This window comes from Monopterus albus, unplaced genomic scaffold, assembly GCF_001952655.1.
Source record: "Monopterus albus unplaced genomic scaffold, M_albus_1.0 scaffold39.1, whole genome shotgun sequence".
Lineage (NCBI taxonomy): Eukaryota > Metazoa > Chordata > Actinopteri > Synbranchiformes > Synbranchidae > Monopterus > Monopterus albus.
The window spans coordinates 3,026,332-3,038,080 of NW_018127919.1; the positions used below are offsets into that span (position 1 = coordinate 3,026,332).

Below are 11,749 nucleotides of genomic sequence, written 5' to 3' on the forward strand. Positions count from 1 at the left end.
CAATGAGCAATGGGTGAGATGGCAATGGTTTGGACTGAAGGGGAAATTCACCCGAAAACACAACAATACAGTTGAACTTGTGCTATTTCTGTCACCTTGAAGAGTTCAGTCAAGATTTGTGAACATGAGCTGAACTGTTGTTATGTCCTGGAACATCCAGTAAGAGCCCCCACTATAAACAGTAGCGAGAGTCACTTTGTGGTTACTGTGACAGTATCCAGTATCTCTCAGAGATAAGGGCACATTGTCTGGTTTAAAACCATTAGCACCACTATGAATAAGCCTCTTTTGGGTATAAAATGCTCAAGAACACTCAATAGGCCTTCAAAGTCAGTCTAATTCATTAAAAATGGAGCAGAGGCTGAAACAGTCCTTGTCTGTTGGGAGACAGCTGTTCATATTGATAAAACAGGTTCAAATCCAAGACGACAGAAATCTCTGAAGTGTGTGTGGTTTCAGGGTGGGTGTTTCCCACAACGAATGGGATCAAATGTTTGGCCATTGCCTAGCACTTGCCTCAAGATTCAAGTTTAAATGGATACGATAGTACACTACAAATGTCAACACCTTCCAGGTTGACTTTTTTCTTTTTTGATTATTATTTTTTTTCTTAAACCAAGACCCCTCCCCTCTCCCCAAATGGATAGGCTAGTCTACTAAGATGTGTAACATTCATCAGCTGTAAACCGCTGTCAGGTTGAGATAAAATGAAATTACAGCAACAGAGCCATGCTACCTTAAAGTCCAAGCTACAGGATTACAAAACAACAGAGCCAATTTTTATACTGTGTAAGGGAAAATGAGCCATTTCAAGTTTTTTTTCTGGTTTTCCAGTCAGAAAGGGTTAATTATAATCAAAGAGCCACCAGGCGCTGCAACAACAAAAACCCCATAACCCATACATATTTGCTGCCTTGTTATTTCTCAGATGAAGCAGTGATAAAATTGAAATCAGCTCCCAGTCAGCTTCTTGTATTGGTTTGGCTTTAGTTGTAGTTTATTTTTTTAATAATAATAATAAAAAAATAAACAAATTGAAGAGAGAAATTCTGCAAATGAACAGGAGGAATATTTTTTTTATTTGTCAGAATAAAACTAAACTAGCACATATACACTTAAATGATTGATTCCTGTTACCGTTTTCCAATAATCTATTTTATATTTTTGACACTAAAATGTGCAAATGAGGCGATAAGCAATAATACTTGGAACATGCTATTTATAAGTAAATTATTTTCAGCTTTGCTTTGTTTCTCTATATTTTAGGCACATACTATAGTTTTCCTGTCCTGTCCAATGCAACCAATTACATGTTTTTGCCTGTTTGAAGTTACACAGTGGCCTGCATGCCTGTTGGATTCATTTTAGAATAATTTGCCAAGCTGCCATTACTGTTCATACTCTATGTAATCTGACTGGATGACAAGAATGAATAGACACTAATTTTATTTATTCATGTAACAATATTTAATTTTGAGACCTCATGAGGTGAAATAAATTAAATAACTGATATCAAACATAAATGATGTTTAATTGAAATCATACTCAAAAAATAACTCAATCTGCGGTTGGAGTGTGCACAGCTTGAGATCTTAAATGAATTAGCTTCATAATAGGTTTGTTTATGCTTGTGTAAATCTATCAAGTCTGAATTGTTAAAAATTTTTGACATGGTATTTTGAGGAAACTTTAAGCATTTGACATACAACTTTGATATAATAATTTCTGCTCTGATTTAGCTCAGCGATAGATCACAGCTTTATGGTGCTGGTCAGAATGTCAGGACATGAAATCATCTATATCTTAATCAGCTTTGATACACAAACCCTCTTTTAACACCTTTAAAGTGGAGGTTTTCTGTTTAGAAAGCCTTTTGCAATAGTTGTTTTTTAATTTTCCAGTAATGCCTCTATAATGCCAATATGTGTGAACATCATTGACAAACTACAATAATAACTAGGTCCTATCATTTTTAATGAAAATGACTGGAATTGTTTTGAGAGAAATAAGAGATCATAAACAGTATTATCTAAAAATGACTATGCCAGAGGCATCTGGGACAATTTCAACAAACAAAACATCACTATGAGCGATATCACAACTATTATGGTCATCATTGGTATGTTTCTTAAAAAAATATGATTTTTTTACATCAAATCTCTTTCCATGATTATAGCTTGTGTCCCCCTTAAAAATAATCAAAAATAAATGTTTTGCATATCTAGCATTAGCTTTTAAGGTAGTATGGCACACCCCTTTTGAAACATTCAAGGGTGGGGATCCAAATAATGCCTTGTGTACAATTCCATCTTACAGCAACTGTTTCTCTATTGTTCATCCATGAGAACTTTGGTTAGCTGGAACCATGTGAGCGTGGCAAAACAACAAAATAAAACAGACATGAACAGATTACAGTGAGCCTCTACGAAAATAACTGTCTGCAAATATCAGAATAACATGATCATTTAGAGAAAGGTCTACCTTGACTGGTCCTAAATCCACTATTCACTACAAGTATTATATTAATGAGTCCTATATAACATCTACTTTGTAATTACAGGAGATAGAAAAAGAGCGCGAGGGGGATAAATATGAGAGAAAGGAGAGGTAGAGCAGGGAGAACAACAAAGAGCACTACACTGGTATCAAAGACAGCACTCTGTTTACAAGGTAACTGTGATTTCTTCACACACTAATGAAATACATGGATGATCAACAAAAGATAGTAGGATCTCTGAGGATGGGGAATGGAAAGAGAGAAAGCAATGGATGCACAGTACATTTTAATAGTATATTACAATTATTAATATATAAACCACAAAATATCAATAAAACTCTGATTAAACTTGAAATCATCAAAGAAGCATCTTTCTTTTTTAAAGTTTTGTATTTCTTTTTCTTTTTTTTTTTTACATTTGAACATTACAAGGTTTTTTTTTTCTCTTTACTCTTTAAATTATTACTTGATTACACCTCCATATCGTTTACTTTATAAGTATCCAGCATATTTCTTTACCTGGTTGTTTTGAAAAACAAAAAAACAAGACAAGACGTGGGTAAAATGAAAACAACAAAATACATCTGCAGCAGGTAAAGTTTTCCAGATAACACACCATTCATTCCATCAATGACAACAAAAACCAGACCACACTCTGGAGTATATTATTATTAAATGTCTGTCATGAGTAACATCACTAACAGCACATACTGTGTAAAACCTGGTGCAGCGACAGATAGTGAATAATTCAGTGTCATCTTCTGACCCTGTATAAATATCAATACATGAAGATATAGATAAAGAAATCTAAGTGTGCACTGCAATGTTTCAGTTACTGCTTCCCAAGCTGTTACCTCACCTCAAAACTCTGAAGTATTTGTCTAGTTGAGAATACATTAACCCCCAAATCCTTCATACTATCTCAAAGCACAGGGCCATTAAAAAAAAAAGCCAACGTACACATGTGCAAATAGATAAATGGCCTGTACTTTACTACTCACAGTGCAATGATTACTCACCTTGTTAACCTTTCAGTGTTTTCTTTTTTTGCCACTAGAATAAATTAAACCTGCCAATGATTCCGCAATAGAACTCACAAAGGCTGAGGTATGGTATCAAAATGTTTACTTTCCTAATTCATTCAAAAAGAGACTGATTCAGAGAACAAGCATTACATAAAGGCTCTAGCACAGAGCCCAGATATCGTGTTCCAAAAACGAATCAGGAACAAGCAGGATGAAACAAACAATAACATACATCTAATACGTTCCTCTCAAGAGTATAAAAGTGTCAGGATGCACAGAGCACTGGAAAATGCCTGGTTCAAGTTCTAATCTTCATGTCTAAGTACAGTGTGCTTTGGATTAAATCATCTTTTTTCTCTCTTTCTTTGAAATGATACTGATATCTCAACAGTTTTTCTTATTTCTTAAAACTGTGTTGACTTAACCCATTATTTGTAAATTTGCTGGTATGACACTTGTAAAATTATTCAGCTTCATTATTTACAGAGCAAGTGTGTTCTGTTTGTCTGTGGGGGTCTTTACACTGTCTTCCAGCAGAAAAAGTAGAGTAATAACTGTTTACAGCTTTTTCTTCTATTCACACGCTATAACATGTTCTTTTGACACACCATCACAAAAATATGCTATTCTCTCACTGAGTTGGTTATATGCAGTGACTGGAATAATATGTACAGCTACATTTCTTTTTCTCAAGTTTGAATTCACAATGTAGTTATATGAAATTTGTTATAGCATATATATATATTTCTAAACAACAAAAACAACACTTATAAAAAAGGACCATAAAAATATTGAAGTCCTCTTTGTATTGCCCAAAAATAGGTAATTATGGTTAACAATGAGACATCACAAGAAATAAAACAGCTACTAAGATTTATTACTTAGATACCTTCTTAAAATTTTCCTTAAATGTAATTTTTTTTCGCCGTCTTTCTTTGAACTTCTTTTTTTTTTTTGCGGAAAGACTGAACAGAACATCCCATCGCTTGTCCTTTATGCTATCCGATACAAAGATGAAGACATGACTTGCGGATACTCTCAGCTACGACTCCTCTTACTTCAAACAAAATCCATTTATACAGATATACTAGAAGATAAAATAAAATGACACCAAATTAAGGTTAAACTAAAATGACTAATGTCTAAAAAGGAATCAAAACAGAGGAAGGAAACAGGTGAATGAGATCGACGTGAAACATCAGACCAAACCAGGTTGTAAAGTTATAGGAGGTTTGGATTATAGTACAGCAGTTGTTATTTTTCTGAGATGACTAACATTTTCTTTTCTTCATCCTAAGTTTCCAACTTTCATTCTTTTTGCCTGGGTGACGCTGTAGTGCTTGACAGTGGATTAGCATCACCTGCACACAAAGCCAATTAGAAACTTCGTCCTGTCTTTCCTGGGCCACCAGATATACTCTGCTGGGGGATAAAGGGGAAAGAGGAACAAAAGGCAACAGCATTAGAAAACACTGATTTCATTTGCTTAATCCAGCCTATAAATACTGTTCTGTGTAAGACTGACATTCTAGAGTCATCGATATGTCTTCCAAATGAAGAATGTGAAGTTGTCGTCATGCCACGTTGAATTTGGGGTAAATGCGCCATGTTTAGGGGAATCACACTCATTATCCATCATAGAGATATACATTACATCCATCCATCCATAATCTATACTGCAAATCCCAGTTGACACTAGGCGAGAGGCAGGGTCCACCCTGGACAGGTCGCCAGTCTATCAAAGGGCTGACATGTAGAGAGAGACAACCACACACACTCACTCCTACAGACAATTTAGAGTCTCCAGTCAACCTAAGCTGCATGTCTTTGTTCTGTGGGAGGAAGCTGGAGCACTCAGAGAGAGCCCACGCAGGCACTGGGAGAACATGCAAGCTCCACACAGAAAGGCATGGGGTCGACCGGGGGGCTCGAACCCGGGACCTTCTTGCTGTGAGGCGACAGCGCTAACCACTAACCATGCCGCTATATACATCTGTAAGTTAATTTAAACATTTTGGATTTTAAATTCATTTTAGTCATTGTGGTGAATCCTTGGATGACCAGTCTAGAAAAAACAAACAAACAAAGAAAACCATACCGGCATGTGACATACTCTGTGGTTGGCACATAATTTACACTAGTACAATATGCATAAGACTAATGCAAAACAAAGCTAAACTGCAGAACTGGTAGCACTATATGTGCGTGTGTGACCTTTCCTACAGTATGTCACACAAGCAAACTGACCGTGATTAAAAATTCTTGCAATGAGCAGTCATCTTCTCTACACTCTTTTTTGTTAAGGCATCATACCCCCCACCTTGCAAACAGATGCCGCCTGCTTTGTGAAGAGATAAACCATCCGTCACACTCACACTTTACTACCAGCTCTATCATTCTGAGGGAGGTGAATAAACAATGAATAATGTGATGCACATATATTAGACAGACAGAAACTGATAGAAATGCACAGTAAATAAAATGCAATACCTCTGATGAGATGGCAACCGGCCACCTGTTCAATGGTATCCATTTGTAAAAGCTGTCGCAATCAACGGGCCCTAAAAGTGTACAGTTAGTGCTTTTGTCAGTATGCATTTCAAGGACAGAAAAGTGAGTATCATATCAACTCTTTTTTCAGTCAGCATGAATGTGAACTTTGTGATTCAGTTTGATCATGTTGAGTAGTAGAGCAGGAGATTATTGGCTCATATATTACATGGATTCTTCTATACTCTTGTAATGGAGAAACAGTGCCTACAGCGATACACGGGCTGCAAGATTTCTACAAAAAGTCCAACTCATTTATTGGTAAAAGATACTGTTCTACGAAGTAAATGGGCTGTTTTTAATCATTCAGGATACAGTAATTTCCAGTTTTAGTTTCTATGACAATAAAACACTCAGGTTACAATGGCCTTAGTGGAGAAGAGTCTAAATGGAAATGTGAGGTACATAGTAATAATAAGAAGAATAATAAAACATACAGAATCCCCATTCATGCTAATGTACACAACCTGAAAGCATGCAGAGAATAGGATCCTAAACACCCCTCGGTAAGATCAGAGTGGCTCTGTTATCAGGATACCGTGAGCTCTGCTGCTGACAGGTCTGTAAAAATCCCTGGATTCAAACACAACAGTGAGGAGAGAAGCACTTTCATCTGCAATTATCTGTCTTTATCGCCTCAATCAACTAATTGCTCTCTAATTGTCTTGCATAAAAAACAGTTAAGTTCATTACTGTTTCTTCGCAGTGGCTGTTTTGATATTGGCTAAAGGGATTAAATAAAACCACTGGAGCGTAAGACAAATCAGTGAATCTGAAGTCATCCGTGAGGATGTGACATATGAGGAGCTTATGTGTCTTCAGTTCAACGGCATCCTCAGTAAAGAAATGAATTATAAAGAACATTTTAATTCTGAATCATTTCCTATTTTAATGTTCTGAATAGAGAGATCATCATCAGAGAGCTGCTGCATCACTTCTCTGCTTTACTGCACTAAGGTTGATTCACTGTGTAACTCAGAAGTGGTGATTTAGTGTGCTGTAGTATCATAGGCACAATTACTGTACATATTCTGTTAGGGAATCCAAAACCTGTCCTAAATTATATGGGTAAAATACACTATATTTCACCACTGATCTGTTTATAGATGAGCCTCTAAATGGCTTCAAGGTAAATATGATTAAATGCCAAAGAGTTCTATATACACGGTCCTGCAGTGAAAGATCTGTTTTACATTCTCCAACTCAGCACTAAACTGTGGCTATGAACTGTTGCGAAAAATGGAAAATCGTGGAAACAAATAGTCTCATTTCCATCTGTAAACTATCTGCTGGTAAATCTGCTTTGAAAACGAGCCAGCCTGCTCTTTCATAACAAATATTTTGCTTCCTACACTGAGACCAACAGATTATGGCAGATAGCCACTAAACCTAAAACAATTAATAAGAGAAGCTTTGCTTAGAAAGCAAACAAACAAACAAACAAAAAAAAAAACAACAACAAAACAATAAAATTGAAGTTTTTCTGTTAAGCTCTATTTTTTGCCTAGATATCATAAACCAATTACTCATAATTACTAACATTAAGAGGAGCTACTTACTCATATTGACAGTGCATGACTTCTGCTATATAACTCTCACACTCACTTTATCCTTGCTAAACTGCTGATTTAATGTTCTGCATAAAATGATAAATCTCCTGCACTATTTGTCTCAAAAAAGATGCACAAAGTACTGTATCATAAGCACGATGTGTGATTCCAAAACACAACATCATTTTCCATAAAAGCACAACCATACTGTAAATACTGTACCATCACCAGACAAAGTGCTAAACGTGCCTTACACTCAACGTAAACACAACAAGAACACCCCAAATTAATCTTACTTGTGCTTTCTGGGTACTGTAGTAGGAAATTCAATTTAATGCTGCGGGCTATAAAGTTGGGAAAGACAGTCTTCACCCTGTAGTCTTACATCGCTTGCTTGCAGTACTAATGGCTTGTTGTTATTCCACCTCAGTTAAGCCATGCATTAATTAGCTTCTTTCAGAAAGCAGGTGTTATTTTCATAACCTATACGGTGTCACTCACTTCAGTCATGTAAAACAGTACAAACATGCCCAATGAGCCTGGCAGTAAGTCTAAGAGCTTAGCCCCACTGCACCTTGCTAGGTGCTATAAAATACAGATGGTAAAATTTTAGATTAATTATCTGGTGAGGTCCACAGAAGGCTAACACACAAGAAAGGCAAACAAATAGCCAGACTACAACAAGGTTCTAAACATATTTGCATGTTGAATAACCATGTCTGTAGCTTGGCTAAAGCTTCCTCCTCAGAATCACTCTTGTAAGCTAAGACATATTTCCTGGCTTTAAGATGATCTCTCTGAGTCTTTACAGTAAAAGATGAGCCTACATAAGTGCCACTGTCTTTGCCAAGAACATAGGGTTGAGGCCTTCAGAGCATTTTTGTAGCGTCTTCTTTGTGATTAGTGTGTACAAGAGGAGGGATTCTGAACAGGTTGTTGTGCATACACCAAACGCAGACGCTGTCGTACCAAGAACGGCCCTTTCTTACCATCACTGCTACTAGGCCTGATAGTCTTACACTTATGACTTGACATGACAGCCAGTAAGAGGAAAAGTGCAACAGTTCCTGGATGATTAACTAAACCTCGACAAGGACGCAGAGAGAGACAAAACACTGTCCTAGTGACGAAACAAACTCGAGCTCTGGGACAGATGGGTTTCTAAAAATATGGGAAATTTGTTCTGGGAAGGTGACATAGGGTTGAGGTGATCTCGAAAACAGCTAAAGGGAATTAACATTTGCATTTGACACAGATAACTTTCAGAGTTAAGATGTGGCTTACCCTGATGTACAAAATGCTTATGAGACCTCTGAACTCAATGACTGAATTGATGCAAAAAAATGAAATGAACTCCTAGACTGTACTGAATAGTTGTTTTGGATTCAGGATACTTATGGTTATTTTGACAAATTTGTCAACCTCACTCTTTATAATGAATCTATTGTGGTGAATTTCCTACAGAAAATTACAGTCAGAGGAAGTGTGCATTGGCTTAGTGTCTAAGAGGTAACTGAGCTCTGTGTGAAGTCAAACATGATAGAACGCCTGCATGTGTGTACTCACTGTGATGCTGGGACCAAACCCAGAGCCAGGCTGAGGGCTAGCAGCACTGATGTAGTTTCCCACAGCTGAATCCTGGCTGCTAGGGCCATACAGGTCAGCCACAGGCCCTGGACTGTTAGCACCAGGGAAGCCTCCGGGCCTTGACGGGTTGGCGCCTGCATACAAACATAGAAGGGAGCGGAGCAGCTCAGAGACAGCCAACAGTAATCAGTTCAGTTCTTATTTTCTATGACTCAAATGGGCACATTTAAATCAAAAGAACACATCGCTGGATTCATGTGTATGTCCCAAAGGACTTTCTTATTGTTCATATTACAGCTTACAGACTCTTAATATTCAGAAAACTGCATATTCAGTTTCATCCACTGACAAAATGGTGCAAGAGTTTGGTTTAATATGGTTTTAAACAAACAAAATTAAGGGTGAATCCAGTATGATATTCTAAATATATTCTACATGCGGCATGTAGTACGCATAGGAGCAACATTCACTTTGTATAATCATGCACAACAAAAAACAAGCACATTTCTAGAAATACTTCCACCATGCTAAGAAACTAGTAAGGTTGCAGTGCAAATGTTGTCATGCATTATATGAAGGAGTACTTGTAAAACAACATAGGCTGAAGAGTAACTCACAGTAGGATATTATTATATGAATTTTATTTAACTTGAGCATTTTCGTCCCAGACTTTTGAGATATTTTATGCTGTCCTATATGATCTAATGATTTATAGCTACCAGCAAGAGCCTACAAAAAAATTCTCAGTTCTTTCATCTGCAACTTTCAGCTTTTCTGTCTGCAGGTGTAAAGCAAAAAAAAAAAAAGTACAGTATGTGAGACAAGAGAAGGAGACATAAGAGGGGAATATAAAAGCTTGACTCAAGTTCATCTGCAGGTGCAAACTCTGGGGGATTACAGAAGAAATCCTGTACATGACTCACCATCTTCAACCTGTAAGAACAATTCAGACTAATAAAATGTCTTTGGAAAATTCAGATGCCTACTAAAGGCCAATAACATTGGCAATGCAGGGGAAAAAACTTGTGGAGTAAGAAAAATGCAAGGATCTCTTAACAGCAATCTCCTCTTCTATCATCTTTGCACATCCCTCTGTTTCACCCTTATTCATACAGACTGAAAAAAGCTGTACAGCTGCAACAAAATGAAAGTGTTCTGATAACAGAGTGCTCAATCCTCTGCATATATGAGTTCATGAAGTCTATTATGTCTGAGAGGAAGAAACTGTAGCAAAGAAAGTATAGTTTGCAATACAGTTAAAGTGTTGCCACACAAGCAGTGTCTCTGTACCATTGTCACCATGTTTAACATATCATTGCTCCATCTATCAGAGTTATATTAGGCAGAGTGTGTGTATTAGAAGCTCTGAAAACATACTTAAAATATGTGTGTATAGTATTCTAGTAAACAGAAGCCATCTCCCATTCAGTGGTGCTGACAAGGCTGTTTAACTGTAGGGACTTTAAAGAGCAAGCAGCTACTGTGCTTATCTTGCCCGCCCAGTCTCCAGTAGGCTGCCTTATTATATAATATGATTTTTTCAGTTGAAATGGAAATCCTCATTACCTCATGACTGGCAATTTTTTATTACTGTGTGTCTCATCCCTCTTCCTGTGAAACATTTCTTTTTTTCATGTAAATGTAGCAGCTGCACTAGTTCTGTATTTACCTTTTAGCTTGGGGAGCAAAACAAGCAAAACAATCCCAAGTGCAATGTGGCTCAGACTGCTGTTCTGAACAGGGTTGTGCAGATACACTAACTGAACTGTCTTTATATTTGCCTCAAATGTAATACTGACGTACAGATGTGGGCACAAGAAATGTATTTATCAGTGAGATCTGCCATCAAACTGCACATGGACACTATCCTGTTCTCCCTTTTAGCCTAAAAATCCACACAGCACAATCTTCACCTGTGATGCATGCTGTTTTGAGGGCCATGTCTGCTTACAATAGCATTTAAAAAATAATGAAGTGATGAATGAATTATGAGTAATCTATGACCTCCGGTTCATCATCATCATAATGTGCCTGATGTACACAAAAATAAATTATATTTCCAGAAAATTTCCTACTTGTTTTTATCTACTTAAAACAAAATCTTGGCTACAAATACAGTACAAAGCCTATTCCCATCATGCTATGTTGACTCACTCAGGATTTGAACGTGGATTTTAAACCAAGCTGTGCATTACCAACAAACAAAACACTGAACAAAAAGGCAGCCAGGCATCAGCAAAGTCCAAAAGAGTAACTTACAGTGGCTGCTGATTTGACATGTGACACAAAATCATTTCTACTCTTATATCAGCTATAATGAACTATATATCACCATCCTACGGGCAGGCCTCAAAACCGCTGTGTGTATTTGCAGTGATGTAATGAATAATTTTTTTCCTTTGCTACGCAGCTGTGTATAAAGTAAAACAAATTCATAGGAATTAAAGAATAAAGTATATCTGTAGTGATACCATAGTCTGTGTAAGAACTCCAGAAAATTGTTGTCTGTGTACAGTGGGTACGGAAAGTATTTATACCCC

The 11,749-nt window shown here is 37.0% G+C and overlaps 1 protein-coding gene across 10 annotated transcripts in view; it reads right to left on the reverse strand.

Annotated features, from left to right (window-relative positions):
- Nucleotides 1-6: 6 nt before the first annotated feature.
- Nucleotides 7-11,749, reverse strand: part of msi2b (musashi RNA-binding protein 2b) — a 246,554-nt gene continuing 234,811 nt past the window's right edge. For 4 of the 10 annotated variants that reach the window (XM_020599038.1, XM_020599033.1, XM_020599036.1 and 1 more), the window contains 3 exons: nt 9,189-9,343; nt 6,013-6,083; nt 7-4,944 (listed from right to left, as the gene is read on the reverse strand). In XM_020599038.1, the coding sequence (XP_020454694.1) occupies nt 6,042-6,083; nt 9,189-9,343 (197 nt within the window). In that variant the 3' untranslated portion in view covers nt 7-4,944; nt 6,013-6,041. The remainder of the gene's footprint in view (nt 4,945-6,012; nt 6,084-9,188; nt 9,344-11,749) is intronic. The other 6 variants (XM_020599039.1, XM_020599037.1, XM_020599032.1 and 3 more) reach the window with 3 other exon arrangements.